This window comes from Mobula hypostoma, chromosome 4 (assembly GCF_963921235.1).
Source record: "Mobula hypostoma chromosome 4, sMobHyp1.1, whole genome shotgun sequence".
In the NCBI taxonomy this organism is placed as follows: Eukaryota; Metazoa; Chordata; class Chondrichthyes; order Myliobatiformes; family Myliobatidae; genus Mobula; species Mobula hypostoma.
Genome location: NC_086100.1, coordinates 28,479,544 through 28,497,879, shown reverse-complemented (window position 1 = coordinate 28,497,879; position 18,336 = coordinate 28,479,544). Strand labels below are relative to the sequence as shown.

General features: G+C 43.3%; 1 protein-coding gene across 1 annotated transcript in view; it reads left to right on the top strand.

Annotated features, from left to right (window-relative positions):
• LOC134345208 (collagen alpha-5(IV) chain-like) overlaps positions 1-18,336 on the top strand; it is a 205,084-nt gene that overhangs the window by 111,850 nt on the left and 74,898 nt on the right. The window contains exons 24-32 of the mRNA XM_063045494.1: positions 106-176; positions 1,159-1,347; positions 6,079-6,247; positions 6,642-6,734; positions 9,708-9,812; positions 12,583-12,680; positions 13,840-13,990; positions 14,558-14,671; positions 16,148-16,312. Coding sequence (XP_062901564.1) covers positions 106-176; positions 1,159-1,347; positions 6,079-6,247; positions 6,642-6,734; positions 9,708-9,812; positions 12,583-12,680; positions 13,840-13,990; positions 14,558-14,671; positions 16,148-16,312 — 1,155 coding nt within the window. The remainder of the gene's footprint in view (positions 1-105; positions 177-1,158; positions 1,348-6,078; positions 6,248-6,641; positions 6,735-9,707; positions 9,813-12,582; positions 12,681-13,839; positions 13,991-14,557; positions 14,672-16,147; positions 16,313-18,336) is intronic.

Genomic DNA, 18,336 nt, shown 5'->3' with positions numbered 1-18,336 from the left:
TTTACTATCTTTCTAATTTCTAAGTTAGAATGATGTGGATGATCTGATCAGCTTGTGTCGTTGAATTGACTTTGTTGAACATCATCTGCGTTGTTTCCCATTTAGGTTGGAACGCCTCTCCAGGCCCAAAGGGAAATCCTGGCTCTCTGGGGGAAAATGGAAGGACTGGTTTCCCGGTAAGGCTCTCTTATGTTTAAGGGGAGTACCTCTTCACTCGGAGGGAGGTGAGAGTGTGGAACAAACTGCCAGCGCAAGTGGTAGATGCAATTTCAATTTCAGCATTTAAGAGAAGTTTAGATAGTAGGTACATGGATGGGAGGGGTATTGGGGGGGTTATGGTCCGGGTGCAGGTCAATGGGAGTAGACAGATTAAATGGTTCAGCACAGACTAGATGGGCGAAAAGGCCTGCTTCTGTGCTGTAGTGTTCTATGACTCAGTGACTCTTCATTTGCCCTTCCCCTTTCTGTTGAGTTCCCATCGCCTTAAAGTCAGGCTGAAGGTGAATCAACTGAATAAAATGGCTTCCGAAGGCACGAATGATAATTCTCTTTCCTTTTGCTTCACTTTCTCCCATTGCTTTCAATGTAGTCTTAGTCAAGAACATGCCTTGTACAGGGCTGCTTCATCATCAGGTACAGAAGTACAAATCAAAACTGAAGTTCAATGTGTAGTACCAAATGGATAGTTTAGCCATCTACTAAGTGGTAAAACACAGGCTAAATAATCAATAACATCACAAGTTCTACTTTAATTGTGATTGTACTTCCGGCACTGGCAATGAAGAGTCCACGTTCCTGACCGGGGCTACGTTGAAAAGCAATGGCAGAAGGTGGAGCAAAAGGAAGTAACCAACGTCAACTTGTGACTCATCAATTTCCTTCGTGCTGAGGCTACAGCACTGAAAGATGAAAGATTTTGTAATGATTTTATGTCACCCTTCCCACAGAAGTTGGCTGATAACAAAAGTTGGTTCTTCACAGTAACCCAGCAATGGTGTACTCCACCCGGTCATAAAATTAAGAACAGTATTCTGGCAGCACTCTCAAAGACAAGGCTTGCAATTTGTTTCCTCAAAAAATAATGCCATTATTTTCTCTGAATGAAATTTCTGCCTTTTTCCATTCATCGTTATTTTTGTTCCAATGGAAATATTCTAGGGTTCTCCAGGGTCTCCTGGTTTCAGAGGAGCACCAGGTCCAAAGGGTGATTGGGGGTCTATCGGCGAAGAAGGTGAAAAAGGAAACCCAGGTTATGCGGGCTTCCCTGGAACTACAGGAAGACCAGGAGTAGATGGAACACCTGGTCGACCAGGTCGTCAAGGATCCACTGGAATTAAGGGTGACATCGTCAGTACTTTCAGCCTGTTATTTCTACTTGCATTTGCTCTCTGGTCATATCCTCCCCACTGAATTCCTCCTGACAAAGGGCAGATGACTCGTGGAATGAGATAAAGACTTTATGGCAGCACAATGGCCCAGTGTGGAGCCACTATCCCACAACACCAGTGGCCTATTTGGAATTTGCATGTTCTCTCCATGATTGTGTTGGTTTACTCCATGTTCTCCGGTTTCCTCCCACCCTCCCAAAAATGAAGGATGACAGGTTAATTGGCCACTGTAAATTGCCCCTGCTGTGCAGGTGTGTGGTGGAATCTAGGTAGAACTACAGATGGTGTGGGGAGCATAAAAATGGATTAGTTTAGGATTAGTGTAAAAGAGTCAGTATGGAGTCAATGGGCTGAATGGCCTGTTTTTACACTGTATCTCTCTATATATATCTCCATCTGTCTTTCCCTTGTAATTCCCTATCTACCCAGAATCCAAGGAGGCAAACTTCCTTCAAAGTCATCTCCACCCAAGGCTTGGAACTGGCTCCACTCTACTTTCTCTCCCCATTTCCCTTCACACACTCTCCAAGCTCATCTTACCCATGACGCACACTGATTGATCCAATTCCCTTCTCCTGTGTCACCTTTACTGTGAATGGCCCTCTCTGCCTTCTCCACCAAGGCAGCTGTCATCGCCTTCTCTTCAGAATCTTTCCTGGAAATGCTTCTCCGAATTCTACTGGTTTTGTTTTTCTCACCTGCATACGCTCAAAACAGGTTTTATCAATTGTCACATGATGGCCTGTGTGATTATTAAACTAATGGATGATCCCTCCTCATTCTTCTAGGCCGGACTAAAATCTTGGTCTTGGCTGACCAAACCATCCTCCTCCTAAGGTCACTTGGTAGCGTAGCTGTAACCACAATCACTCCACAGAGCGAGTAATCACTGATCCAGGTTCAAATCCTGCCACTGTAAGGAGTTTGTATGATCTCCCCATGACCACGTGGGTGCTACAGTTTCCTCCCACATTCCAAAGACCTACATGTTAGGGTTATTGTGTTTGGGCATGCTATGTTGGTGCCAGAAGTGTGGTGACACAATCCTCAGACTGTGTTGGTCATTGGTAATAATGATGCATTTTACTGTAGTTTTGATGTTTTGATGTAAATGTGACAAATAAAATCAACCTTACTTTACTTTAATCTTAAGGCTTCCACATGTCGCATAAGGCACTCTATTCTTCTCTGTTTTGTCATGGGCAGACAGTATCTGAAATTGCTTCTGATAGCCTGACCTGAAAGAGCAGCCATTCCAGCTTCTACCAATTGGTCTTTGAAGCCCAAGGCCCGGATTCAATGGCACGCAGAAGTGCAGAAATTATGGACTGATTAGGAAGGCCAAGTCTGTCAGACTGGCCTGCCACTCTGCTTGCCATCGAGCCCATTGAGCGGGTGGGGGACAACTCTTTCTCAGGTTTCTCAGCTCATCACTGAAGAATCCACAAGGAATCTGTGCTGGAACGTAGAGAACAGGAGCAGGATTCAGAATCAGAATCAGGTTTATTACCACCGGCATGTGACGTGAAATTTGTTAACTTAGCAGCAGCAGTTCAATGCAATACATAATCTAAGCAGAGAAAAAAATAACAATAATAAATAAAATTTTAAAAATAATAATAAATAAACAAGTAAATCAATTACATATATTAATTGTCTAAGAGGTAACAGGGAAGTTAAATCAATATTTTAGATAATTGTCCATTTTCTGTTGGTTATTAATTAATGTTTGTATTTACAGTATGCCTGTATTATATGTTCTTTGTTAGCATATATCATTTTAGCTTATTAATAACTTAAGATCATAGCACCAATACTTTCAACCTGCTATGTGCTTCAGCCATTTGCTCATTGGTCAGACGCTCCCCTCTGAATTTCCCCTGACAAAGGGCAGGGGACTTGCAGACCGAAATAAAGAAACATTCTCTCAAGATAAAGTGTCTTCTTTGGCACTTCCGTTCCAGCAGGCAAAAGACTGTATCGGGCCCAGCTACACACAGGTGTGGGCAGATCACAGGCTGTGACGGTGGGTGGAGGAGCTGGATTGGTATCTCCCACCCCAATCCCACGCTGGCCTCAGTAGTCACCGCTGAATCCACAGAACTGGAATGAAAACGTCGACTCCAGGGAACCACGTAAAGTGAAGAATGCTGAGGAACCAGCTACAAAGTGTATGCACCTTATCAGCAAGGCAAATTTAAACATTCCCCAAGTGTTAAGGTTGAGTCTGGGGTGGACTAAAAAATCTTGATCGAAGCTTGAGTAGATTCCCTATTCTGCATTGTAGTGCTGAGGCAAGGGGATTTGGAAGCTGATGTCACACACACAGTAGCCAAGCAAATTTTCTCTAAGGAAAGACTGGCCAGCTGATAGGATTCATTGTTTCTGCCTAAGGAAGATGGGATGAATTCACAAAGCAACTGGCACAAAGTTTCAAACATCAAAATCAGAAATAAAGCTAAATATGATTTCAATATTCCATACTTCACATTTGCCGTTCTCTTTAAATGTGTTCCTATATAACAGATCTCAAGTAATCAGGATGCACAACTGCACCTCCCTCCCCATCATCCTTAACACGGGAGCCCCCTTGGGGGTGTGCTAAGCCCATTGCTGTACACTCTGCTCAGACGGGACTCCCAAATAATCACATCGTCAGGTTCGCTGATGACTCGACAGTGGTGGGGCTCATCACCATCGACGATGAGACAGCCTACAGAGAGGAGGGCAAAGAGCTTGAGGCCTGGTGCCAGGCAAATAACCACTTCCTTAATGCCAACAACACAAAGGAGATAGTCATTGACTTCAGGAGTACTCACATCACTCTCACCCCCTCTTCACATTGGCGGCAGCAGTGGAAGTTCCAGTTTCCAGCTCCTGGGGGTGCACCTCACACACAACCTCTCATGGTCTCAGAAGACATCCTACACAGTCAGGAAAGCTCACCAATCCCTCTACTTTCCAAATAGGCTGAAGAGAGCTGGGCTCGGCACATCCATATTCACGCCACTCTGCAGATGCACGGCAGAAGGTACCCTAACAAGCTGTATGACTGCTTGGTACAGAATCTGCACTGCAACGGACTGGAAGGCTCCACAATGGGTAGTTAAAAGAGCCCAGTGCATCACTGGCACTAAGGACATGCCGCATATACAGTAAGGTACTGGAAAAGGGCCAGTAACATCATGAGGGATCCCACACACCCAGCTCATGGACTGGTTGTCCTACTCCCAGCAGGGAGAAGGCTACGTAGCATCCATGCAGGACCAGGACCACCAGACTCAAAAGCGGTTACTTTCCCAAGCAGTAAGACTGATCAGCACCTTCACCTACTATCTCCATCACTACTTTATCATTTCCCATCACTCAACCTATGTACAGACTAGTGTCACTTTAAGGACGTACAGTCAATCTATGCATATCAGCTATCTTATGTATTTTTATTTAAGGTCTTTCATTGGTCTAGGTCAACCATAGATGTTGCACCCCAGCTGTCTATGTGATACGCAAGTCAGGGCAGGACGATATGGAGAGCCAGCAGTTTCCTCTGTAACAGGCTCCCTCTCCGCACTCAGCTGATAAATCCAGGGGAATGGCAGAGACCGATACAGTTTGGCGCCAGTGGTGTCGCGGGAGTTGCCAGTCAGCATTGAACACAACGTAGGACTGCCTTAGGGACTCCAGCGCCGGACTTTTCTTCGGGGTTTGTTCCTGGAGCCTTCCCCACGAGTGGCACTAGCCATAAAGTAAAGATTTGAGATCAGAGTTTTCCTTCTCCTATACAGGAGAGGTACCAGAGGACTGGAGGATAGCCAATGTAGTTCTGCAGAAAGGATCTAGACATAAACCAGGAATTTATAGGGTGGTGATTCTGACATCAGTTGTGGGAAAGTTATTGGAAGGTATTCTAAGGGACTGGTTATATAAGTATTCGGATAGACATGGACTGATTAAGGATAGTCAATGTGGCTTTGTGCGTGGTAAGCCATGTCTAACCAATCTTACAGAGTTCTTCAAGGAAGTTACCTAGAAGTGGATGAAGGCAAGGCAGTGGATATTGTCTGCATGGACTTTAGCGGAGCATTGATGTGCTGCATTGGATCCAGAGTAACAATTATTTCGTTCTCCTTCCACTGGTGAACAGGAAATGACATTAAATAAACTAGAATCCTAAATTTTGAATCTTCCCCTGCATACTTTGCAAGAGGATAGTTGCGTAGTTAAAAGAGTTGACCGAAGAGTTTAGATGTTGTCAGCCAGATTGTTGCCTTTGCACTAAACTACCAGAAACCCGGGAATCTTCAGCGTAATGGGGCAGGGGTATGGGAGGGGGGTCATTCTGCTGTTTTCTCCCAGCTGTCATCATGCAAATAGCCAGGGGATGCAGATAACGGTCATCCCCACTGAGACATACATCACTGGTTTCATTTCACTGCTCCTTCATCAATACTGGGCCAGGTCTTACCTGCAGAAACTCAGAAACAGTGTGGGATGGGCATTAAGGACAAGCGATGCATGCACTGACCAAAAAGGAATGTTCAAAGTGCCCTATCTGACATTTTAATAAGAGTTCATTTTCTACCATAGCAATCTGATTCTGCATCCTTAAGTGCTGATGGCTCTCTATCTTCGTATTACTTAACTGTGAGGTATATTGAATAGTAATTTTTAAAAAATCTTTTACTTGTAGGTGCAATATACTCCACAAGGTGATGTAGGTCCTCCTGGTATCCCTGGTCGCCCAGGTATCCCAGGACCCATGGGATTCCCAGGACCCCCTGGGTTTGGACCTAAAGGGGAACAAGGTCCCAAAGGTGACCGTGGAGAACCTGGTTTTCAGGGAACTCATGGACCTCCAGGTTTGTATGATGGTTTGAAGTCGATATAAGTTTAAATTTTGGCATCAGTAACAATTTCCCCACTGCATCTTAAACCACGTACTTCCCTGCAGTTTATCATTGAATGATCTGATATTTATGCTGAGCCAAAATGTGGAGTGCCAAAGAAGTTGAGATGAGTTGCTACTCAGACTCTGTTTGGCACTGTATTCCATGCCCAGCACTGGGAAGCTTCTTAAGGAAAGGGCAGTGAAGATGTGGCCTTGGATTTATTTAACCAAGATCAGTCTCAAGATCACTGATGGGCACCTTTATTCCCAGAAGCAGCTCCATTGTGATGATATTGAGGTGGATTGGATTTTACAGTCCCAGTCGCGGTACTGTTTCAATGATATTCCACTGATCCTTCCTCTAGGGGACAAAGGAGAGAAGGGGAAATGCATGGTAGTCCCAGGACCCCCAGGGCCTAGAGGCGAAAGAGGAAGAGTTGGGCAGCCAGGTGTTCAAGGTAAGATCTGTCAGGATGGACAAAACCAGGAATAAGCTAATGTTGCAGCAATACAATTGTGGAACTCAAGCTAAATGTTCAAAGAGTAACCATGTTCTCAGCATTCAGCGTTAACTTTTTAGATTAAATACGTTAATCTGTTGTTCTCTCTCCCGTCCCTCACTCTCCCCCTCTCCCCCCATCCCGCTCCCACTTAGAAACATAGAAGCATAGAAAATAGGTGCAGGTGTAGGTCATTTGGCTCTTCGAGCCTGCACCGCCATTCAGTACGATCATAGCTGATCATCCAACTCAGAACCCTGTACCTGCCTTCTCTCCATACTCCCTGGTCCCTTTAGCCACAAGGGCCATATCTAACGCCGTCTTAAATATAGCCAATGAACTGGCCTCAACTGTTTCCTGTGGCAGAGAATTCCACAGATTCACTACTCTCTGTGTGAAGAAGTTTTTCCTCATCTCGGTCCTAAAAGGCTTCCCCTTTATCCTTAAACTGTGACCCCTTGTTCTGGACTTCCCCAACATCGGGAACAATCTTCCTGCATCTAGCCTGTCCAATCCCTTTAGGATTTTATACGTTTCAATCAGATCCCCCCTCAATCTTCTAAATTCCAACGAGTATAAGCCTAGTCGATCCAGTCTTTCATCATATGAAAGTCCTGCCATCCCAGGAATCAATCTGGTGAACCTTCTTTGTACTCCCTCTATGGCAATTTCCTAATCTGATTTCCTGTTCTTGCCACCAAAGTGGATAACCTCATATTTATCCACATTAAATTGCATCTGCCATGAATTTGCCCACTCACCTAACCTATCCAAGTCACCCTGCATCCTCTTAGCATCCTCCTCACAGCTAACGCTGCCGCCTAGCTTCGTGTCATCCGCAAACTTGGAGATGCTGCATTTAATTCCCTCTTCTAAGTCATTAATATATATTGTAAACAACTGGGGTCCCAGCACTGAGCCTTGCGGTACCCCACTAGTCACTGCCTGCCATTCTGAAAAGGTCCCGTTTATTCCCACTCTTTGCTTCCTGTTTGCCAACCAATTATCTATCCACATCAATACCTTACCCCCAATACCATGTGCTTTAAGTTTGCGCACTAATCTCCTGTGTGGGACCTTGTCAAAAGCCTTTTGAAAATCCAGATATACCACATCCACTGGTTCTCCCCTATCCACTCTACTAGTTACATCCTCAAAAAATTCTATGAGATTCATCAGACATGATTTTTCTTTCACAAATCCATGCTGACTTTGTCCAATGATTTCACCGCTTTCCAAATGTGCTGTTATCACATCTTTGATAACTGACTCTAGCATTTTCCCCACCACTTCCTCTCCACCTCCTCTCTCCTCTCTCCCCTCCATCTCCTCTCTCCCCTCCATCTCCTCTCTCCTCTCTCGCCTTCTCCCTCTCCCCCATCCTTATCCCCCTTCCCCCTCTCCCCTTCTTCCTCTCCTCTCCCACTCCTCCTCCACCACTCCCCCTTGCCACTCTCACCACTCCCACTCTCCCCCTCCCCCTCTCCTCCCCTCTCCTCTTCCTGCCCCTCCCCCACTCTCCATCCTTCTTCCCCATCACCCCTCACCCCCTCACCCCTTCTCGCTCCCCACTCCTACCTCCCTCACCCCTCTCCCCCACTTCCCCTCTCAACCCCCAACCCCGCCCCAGCAGTAATGATGTGATTTGGGGTTTTCACTAACCTGCGATGATCTGATTTGGGGTTTTCTCAGCCCGGTCATGCTGTTATTTGGGGTTTCACTTCTCAGTGATGATGTGTATCAGAGTATTCACAGCCCAGTCATGCTGTGATTTGGGGTTTTCACTGCCTGATGATGATGTGATTTAGGGTTTTTTTCCTGCCCAGTGATGATGTGTATCGGAGTATTCACTGCTCTGCAATAATGTGATTTGGGATGTACACTACCCAGTCATCCTCTGTTTTGGGGGTTTCACTGCCTGGTGATGATGTGAATTGAGATATTTACTGACGGGTGATGATGTGATTTAGGATCTTCACTGCCCAGTGATGAGATGATTTAGGATTTTCACCTCCCTGTGATGATGTGATTTGGGATTTGGACTGCCCAGTGATGATATGATTTGGGATTTTCACCTCCCTGTGATGATGTGATGTGGGGTTTTCTCTGCCCAATGATGGTATGATGTGGGATTTTCACCTGTCTGTGATGATGTGATTTGGGATTTGCACTGCCCAGTGATGATACAATTTGGGATTTTCACCTCCCTGTGATTATGTGATTTGGGGTTCTCACATTGCCTGATGATGATGTGATTTGTGGTTTTCACTGTCTAGTGATGATGTGATTTGTGGTTTTCACTGTCTGATGGTGATGTGATTTGGGGTTTTCACTATCTGGTGATGATGTGATTTGGGATTTTCACCTCCCTGTCCATTGACGATGTGCTTTAAAGCTTTCTCTGCCTGGTGATATTGAGATGTGGTGTTTTCACTACTCAGTGGTGCTCTGTATCGGGGTATTCACGGCTTGCTGATGATATAATTTGAGATATTTACTGACCAGCAATGATGTGATTTGGGATTTTCACTGCACAGTGGTGATAGCATCATAGAAACATAGAAAACCTACAGCACAATACAGGCCCTTCAACCCACAATACTGTGCCAAACATGTACTTACTCCAGAAATTACCTAGGGTTACCCATAGCCCTCTATTTTTCTAAGCTCCATGTACCTCTCCAGGATGTGTATTGCGATTTCACTGTCCAGGAATTGTGTTTTGGGGTTTTCATTGCCCAGTGAAGATTTAATTTGGGGATTTCTCTGCTTGGTCATAATGTGATCTGTAATAATCACTGCCCAGTGTTTCAGTATTTTCACTGCCAGTTGATGCTGTCTAAACTGAAATGACTTTTGAAGTTGCTCATTATCTAGCAACAACGAGCTTATTTTGTGCCTAACTGTAAAGGTCCAATGTGGTGCTCGCAGGTAATCCTGGACTTCAAGGCCGAGCTGGTCCACCAGGTTGTCCGGGAGACAAAGGAGAGAGAGGTCCTTCAATGGATGGTCAACTGGGCCCTCCTGGTCGTAAAGGTACACAACTCTTACTGAAGTGGTTTCTTGTCTTTTCTTCAACTCACCTTTGTATGTCCCAAAGTGAGAGTATTGTATTAAAAGAGGTTGAAAACAAATTCATTATATGGTTTGTTAGGATTTGAGTTTTGTGCTATTCTGCTTTGCCTCATTATCGTCAGTTTCAGAAATTGTGGTGCTGAAAATCTGAATCTACGAGCTCTATGTTCTTTTTTTTATCTTTTTTATCACAAACTTCATGCAAAGATAGAGATTATATCCAATTTGTATGGGGGCAGTCTGCCGCATCTGTGGATTGTAGATTACTGTAAATTGTATCACTGTTTGTTCTGTAACAGTATCTGGTCTAGATCAGTACATGACCTGGATCTCCAGTTGCAGTGGTTATCACTTGTTCTGGATCACTGCCTACCAGAGGTATTGGTTATCTGTACCATCAGTCTCTGGTCCATTTCAAAATGAGCTGCCATGTTTCAGATTGTACCCCCTTTTGTCTTACCTTTTAATATTACAATTCCATTATTTAAATATATTAGAAACATCGAAACAAAGAAAACCTACAGCACAATACCGGCCCTTCGGCCCACAAAGCTGTGCCGAACATGTCCTTACCTTAGAACTACCTAGGCTTACCCATAGCCCTCTATTTTTCTGAGCTCCATGTACCTGTCCGAGAGTCTTTTAAAAGACCCTATCGTATCCACCTCCACCACCGTCGCCGGCAGTCCATTCCACTCTCTGTGTAAAACCCACCACCCCCCCAACAGTACTCAAGCAGGAGTACTTATTGTCAAGGGGTACAGCCACAAGGATGCTCTCTAGCCTCTGACTCCTGCCCTACCCCCTCCTGACTGTTACCCACTTATCTGTCTCCCCAGGCCCTATGTGACCACCTGCCTATAGCTCCTACGTATCTATCACCTCCTTACTTTCCCTGACCAGACGAAGGTCATCAAGCTGCATCTCCAGTTTCCTAACACTGTTAATATTGTTGCATCTAATATGTTATTTATTGGCACAATCTTAACACCTTCCCCTGGTTTAAGTGTGGGACGTTGGTGATTAAAATACACTTCAGATCCTGCCATTGTATGAAGCTGCATTGACGATGAAGAGTACGAAGTCACCCACTGTTATCAAGTTGTAAGTTTGCAACCGTAGTTCCACACATTGGCAGCATTGAATGTGCAACACGGAAAAGAAAGAAAATGCCTTTGCACTTCTCTCTGCATTGAAAATCTGTGGTAATCTGCATGTGAAATTAGCAACTCTGTAGTTGTGGATGTTAAAACTAAATGAATTTGGTGAAATTACTTTGTTATTGTCACGTACTGAAGTACGGTGAGAGACCTTGTTTTGCAAGTCACCCATTCAGATCTTTGTAGCACATCGTGCATTGGGGTAGAACAAGGGAAACAAAATGTGCAGAATAAAGAGTTACAGTGTAGAGGAAGTGTAATGCAGGCACACCAGAAAGTGTCAAGTCTATAACAAGGTGGAATGTGAGGTCAGAGGTCCTTGGGGGTCATTCATTAGTGGGATAAAAGCAGTCCTTGAGCCTAGTTGAGCCAATGGAGGGGAGATTGGGTTCTAAGATGTGCTGAGCTGTGTGCACAACTCTGTGTGGTCACTTGTGGTCATGAGCAGAACTGTTGCCATACCAAGCGATAGGATGCTTTCTTTCGTACATCTATAAAACTGGTTGAGGAACAAAGGGGCCATGCTGAATCTTTGAAGCTTCTTGAGGAATTAGAGCTGCTGGTGTGCTTTCTTGGCCATGGGATCTCCATAGTTGGATCAGGACAGGCAACTGATGATGTTCACTCCTTGGAACTTGAAGCGCTCAACACCATCAACCTCAGCAATGTTGATACACACAGGAGAGTGCGCACTGCCCCCTCTCAATTCATAGTGAGGTGTAAAACTCGCCTTCCAACCTGTTACATGCAAATTCGAAGTGAGTAAGCAGAGCTCGCTCTTTGCATAGCTCTCATGTATCAATACTTCTGTATTTTGGTCCTGTTCATAAGTAGTATAATTTATTTGGCACGTCCCCACTGACTCTCACCAATTCTTATCAATGCATTCTATCTGGATGCATAACAGCTTGGCATGGCAATTGCTCTACATGTGACCACAAGAAGCAAGACAGAGCTGTGGACAGAGCTCGGCACATCACAGGAACTAGTCTCCCCTCTATAGACTCCATCTGCACTTCTCACTGCTTCAGTAAAGCAGCCAGCATAATCAAAGTCCCATCCCACCCCGGATATCCTCTCTACACCCTTCTTCCATTGATCAGAAGATATAAAAGCCTGAAAGCACAAACTCCCAGGGTCAAAGATTGCATCAATCCCACTGCTGTCGGACTCCTAAATGTAACCTCTTATACATTAAGATGGACTATTGACCGCACAATTCATTTTCATATGATCTTGCACTTTATCATTTACCTGCACTGCATGTCCTCTGTGGCTTTTACTCTTTATCCTGCATTGTTATTGCTTTGTCTTGTTCTACCACAGGGCACCGCGTAATGATTTGATCTGTCTGAGCAGTATGCAAGACAAGCCTTTTCACTGTCTCTTGGTACATGATAAACCAATAAATGAACAAAAAGAGTGATACGGTCATCTTTATTGTGGATTGACATGGCAGAATGTAACACTTAACCAAATGTTTACATCAATCTGAACCAATGTGAGCAGTTTCACTTCTCTTGTACCAAAGTACCTTTCATATCACTTCTGATATCCTCTCCCTTTTGTAGGTGACCCAGGATTTCCAGGATCAGTAGGTCCTCCAGGAAATCGAGGTAGACCAGGAGCACCTGGAATGCCAGGAATATCAGGAGCAACAGGTCCTAAGGTTAGTGGACCCGCAGGAATTTCTCATTTTCACTCATGGTCGTATCGGGCACTGGCATTGTTTCAAAAAGTCCTTGGTAGTTTTGAGCAAGTCTGTAATAGGCAGGGCATACAAAATGTGTTTATAAAGACTTTCATATGCATATGTGTAGGAAATCAAACAGTTGGTAATGGTTAGAATGTAATGGTAAAGTTTTCTGGGTTAAACACCCGACATAGAGTGTGCCATAACATAACACTGGAATAGAATTCTTTTGTATCCACGGCGATATTTCAGTTGTATTGTTGTTATCCCTGTACATTTGCACAGACTATAATTATATAGATATTTGGAGGTGTACACACCAACTAAAAGATAAATTATAAAAAGATTAGCTTTATTTGTTACACGCACATCAGAACATCGAAACATACAGTGAAGTGTGGCATTTGCATCAAATTGAATCAGTGAGGATTGTGCTGGGCAGCCTGCAAGTGTTGCCACACCTCCGGCGCCAACATAGTATGCCCCCGACTCACTAACCCAAACCGTACATCTTCAGCGTGTGAGACAAGACCAGAACACCTTTATGTATTTAATATTTCAGTAATATTTAAGTAATATTGTAAATATGTTGTTTGATTAAGCATTCTTTGTTGCTTGCATAATTCATTATGGGTTATATGTACAAAGTACGTGGATGGTATACGTCATCACCCCACCGGGTCATGTGTGCGCACCTCACTGAAAGTAAAACAGAACTAAGACACTCATCTCCCAGCTCCGTGTTTTTTGTTCAATTAGTTTTATGTTTTGGAATTACAAAAACATTACAAACCCACTTACAGTATTATAAATGAAAGAGAAAAGGAAAAAATTAAGGTTGAAAGGCACGTAAAGGAGGAAATTTACAGCCTTATAATGCTTAGAATATTTTTCATGAAGTAGGGTTATCACAGTTTGGATGAGGGGAGAGGGAAATGAGAAGGTTGGTCCCACAGCTATAGATGAAGACTGGAAGCTGAGCTTGTCAGGTGTTCTGAAGGAGGTCATTTGGAAGCATATTGGCAGAATTTTATCATATGAAGAGAGCAAAGGAAAACTCCGTCTTTATTTAACACTCCTTTCAAATGATGCATTGAAATTGAATACATTAGCAAATCCAATATTTTACTTTCAGGGTAACAATGGTTTTGGGCCTCCAGGCAACATTGGTCCACCAGGTCCTCCAGGAAACACGGGACTGCCAGGGGAGAAGGGTGATTCTGGTCTCTGTGGACTCCCCGGAAATAAAGGGGATGCTGGTTGTAGGGGGCGTCAGGGACCTAAAGGTACTGAATTCTGCTTTGAAATCACAATTCAAAAATACAGTAGTTGTATAGTTAAATGATCCAGGCAACATCCTTTGTTAAAGATCAGATTGGGAAGGGGGAAACGTACTTGCAAATAACAAGTGGCTGAAATGTAAATGAATGGTAAAATTTCCTCCCTGTTGGTTAATATAAGCATAGAAATATTGGTTGTAATATCTTCTTCTGCGTTGTATTGGAAGAAATAATTGTCCTCATAATTACATTATTTATGTTGAACATTAAAGCTTAATCATTATTTTATGATTCCCTGGAAATGTCTGGTAAATGGTTCTCTATCTCTTACGACACAATTATTTTACAAGGGATGGGTGTGGAGATTTCTAATCCTTCTTCAGATAATACATACAGTATATTGTAGTCAGATAGAAGGAAAGGCTAGGAAGGAAGGGTATTTCCACAAAGATTAAATATTATCAATAATAAATCTTCTAAAACATGAGGGTTTTATGCTTGGTAAAGTGCTACAAAGCAAAAATTGAATGCACAGATGCTAGAGCTCAAATAAGAACAGAAAATTCTTTGCAGGTGATCCAGGAAACCCAGGACACCCGGGGCCGAAAGGTTCACGTGGACCACCAGGAAGAAGCCTACCTGGACCTGCAGGTGCTGAGGGCCCACCTGGACCAACTGGTTCTCCAGGTATTAACCTTAATCACCATCATCCATTCTTTGAGAGAGAAAATAATAAATTTGGTGCTTGTATGGTACAAATTAAAATAATATCAATACTGAGCAATGGAACAGAAAGAAACTGCAGATATTGTCACTCTGAAACAGACAGAAAATACTGGAACAGTCTGGAGGTCAAGCACCATCAGAGAGAAGAGAAACTTAGTCAATACTTCATATGCAGCTGATCTGTTGAAGAGACCTTGACTAGAGATAGAAACTTTATTTCTATCTCCACAAAATACTGCTGGATTTCTTAAACGTTCCACAATTATCTGTTTAGTGATATGCAATGAACTCTGCGCTATATTTTTAGACTGACTGAAGATATAGCATTGGTTTAGTTGCATAGAATGACTATGTTATTACACCATGGTAATGTCCTTTTCGCCTTACATAATCCACATTAAATTTGTTCTGATCATCCCCTTCAGTATACTTAAATACTATTAGAATTATTCAATCTCGTGCACCATCACTGATCAATAGCTGTGAATGTCATCAGTAAGTTATATGATTTTTTCATCAGGTTACTTAACTTAGACAAAGCTGTTCAAGCCTATGTTTGTTTCAAGCCCTCCAATAGCTCAACCTATCAGTAATGTTCTGATTCAACTTCTCTGGCCCAGAGGTCAACAGTCAAAAGTATGGGCAATTGATTGCATTTGCTGAAAAATCATTACCACTTTCTGCTTTTTTAAAAAATTTACAGGTTAATTCACTATTAATTATATTTCATATGGATTATACATTAAGAGCCATTATGGAAAAAGTATAATCGATGTTTCAGGCTTTGACCTTTAGGCATGACTCCTGTTTCTCTTCCCACAAATGCTGTCACACTGCTGAGTGTTTCCAGCATTTTCTGTTTCTATTCTAATTTAATTTTTTCTTTTAAACCAAGCATGGTATACAAGTTAAAATGTTACCAGCTTTTTCAGCCAACTAAAAATATGCTTGTTTTATAGCAGCCTGGGGCAGCACGTTAGCATTGTGGTTTGCACAACACTTTACAGTACAGGCAACTCATGTTCGATTCCTGCCACTGCCTGTAAAGTATGTACGTTCTCCCCGTTTCCCCCCAGGTTTCCTCTGGGTGCTCCGGTTTCCTCCTACAGTCCAAGATGTACCAGTTGCTAGGTTAATTGATTGTTGTACATTGTCCCGTGATTAGACGAGCATTAAATTGGGGGATTGCTGGGCGGGGGGGGGGGGCGCGGCTCGAAGGGCCAGAAGGGCCTGTTTCATGTTGTATGTCAGTAATAAATAAATGCACCAGTAATACTTGATAATTGTGTGTAAGAGGAGGATATCTAAAGGTGTGGGTAGTGAGCAGGAGGATGAAGTCAGATTAAATGACTCCTGAGAGGTATAATACATGGTGGTTTGAATTGCCTGTTTCTACATTAGACCCTTTAAGTTTATGTAGGAAATTTGCTTTTACAGGATCACCAAGCAGAGGACCAATGGGTGATCCAGGTAAACCAGGAATGGGCATTCCAGGAGCTCCTGGAAGTTGTGGGCCCAACGGAAATATGGGCCCTCCAGGCTGTCCTGGACCAAGAGGCCCACCTGGACGACCAGGAAGACCAGGACCACCAGGGATATCAGGTAAATCATCCTATCCTGTGAATGGTGAAAAAGACACAGATGTGAATAAAGACTCTCAACATTCATCACGGAGCCTGATGGCAACTTCAGGACGATACAGATGTGCAGAGGTTTAGAAGTTTACAATGAGAGTGACTGGCAAAACAAACTGTTTAGCTGAGGTCTAGAAAGTGCTGCAGGATGCTCGATTATGACAAGGCTCAATCAGAACGTACAGAAAGAGAACTAAATGAATGCAAAAGGAAAAATATCTGTACATCTCTGGAGGGAGGAGAGCAGGAGGCTGAGCTGAGTGGGTTACTCTTCAATGGAGGCGGTCTGGACTCAATCCTGTGAATGACTGACGTCCACTCTGTACAGTACAACGTATTTCACAACTTATATCAGTGTCAATGACTCCAATTCTGCTGTTGGACATGATTCCCTTCTCCCGCAGTGACTTTTTATTGCAGCCTTCTACAATATATATATAGGTGCAGGAATGCAAGAGGCTTGTAGACGGTGAATGTGAGGGCTGTAGACTCAACCATCTCCTTCACAGACACAATCTCCTCCACCGTCGTGGACATCTTCGAAAGGTGGGCCTCAAAAAGGCAGCATCCATCATTACGGACCCTCACCGTCCAAGACATGCCCTCTTCTCATTACTATCAGTCAGGGAGGAGGTACAGGGGCCTAAAGACACACATGTTTCAACATCTTAGAAACCGTTTCTTCCCCTTTGCCATTAGATTGCTGCTCGCTATTCATCCTTTGCGCTAGCTTATTTATTTTGTTGTAACTTAGAGTGATTTGTTCTGCCTGCACAACACTGCTGCTACAAAACAACAAATTTCACAACTTATGTCAGTGAGAATAATTCTGATTCTGCAGTCTTCCGCGACCAATGAACTAATACAAACCTCACTCCTTGTCAGAATAATTGAAGTCTGCAGCATGAGATGCCAGGACATGTCATCTGGTAACAGTAAGTGCTACTTCTCTGTCCTCCAAAAATCTATTAAGTGTAGATTGTCATTTCCACAAATATGTATCTCAACCAAATTACTTTTAAATGTATTTCACTTGTTATCTTGCATGTATTGTACACTCCATAAAGTGGTTCAAAAATGGTCCTCTGGTCTGCTGTCTGTGAGGATTCTTCAATATGTACAGCCTGCCTAATGACACAGCCGCTGGACACCAAACCTCACCCCCACCACCCCCCCCGACCAAAAACTGGTGTATGGCGTCAACCAACCAAGAACTGTGAGAACAGCCGAGAGGGTCACGGGGGTCCTTCTATCGGGGACATTTATCAGGAATGCTGCATATGCAGGGCCCTTAGTATTAACAAAGATCCCACCCATCCATCCAGCGTTCTCTTTGACTTTCTACCATCAGGCAGGAGACTCTGATGCATAAAGACAAGACTGGCCAGGATGGGAAACAGCTTCTTCCCTCAGGCCATTAGGCTTCTGAGCTCCCTGCTGCATCACAGTAGAAATATCATCTGTACTGTACTGTACCCCACAATAATTAATTTATGCACTTTATTTATGTGTAATTCTTTTACAGATTTAATTCTTACTTTCCTGAGTTATTCTGTGTTACCTGTAATACTGAGCTTTATACCCTTGTCCAAAGAAATGTTTCGTTTGATGGTATACATGTATAAAGTTAAATGACAATAAACTTGACTTGATCTGACCTGAAATGGAATCCACGCCACAGAGTCTCCAAATCTTCGTGAGCAGCTGCCTCTAATTCAATAGCAAACACTATTGCTTCAACCCTAACCACAGGCGCCTTGTTAATGTGATGATCAAACTCATTGCAAAAGGCTTTTTTAACTGGGTGATACCGAAGTGCAAAAGGGAGATTTACTGTGTTTACTGTATTATTTTCAAATATGTGCAACAAAAATCAGAATCACATTTAATATCACCAACATATGTCGTGAAACTTGTTAACTTAGCAGTACCAGTACAATGAAATACTGGATAATAGAGAGAAAAAGTGAATTACTGTAAGTATATTAGTTA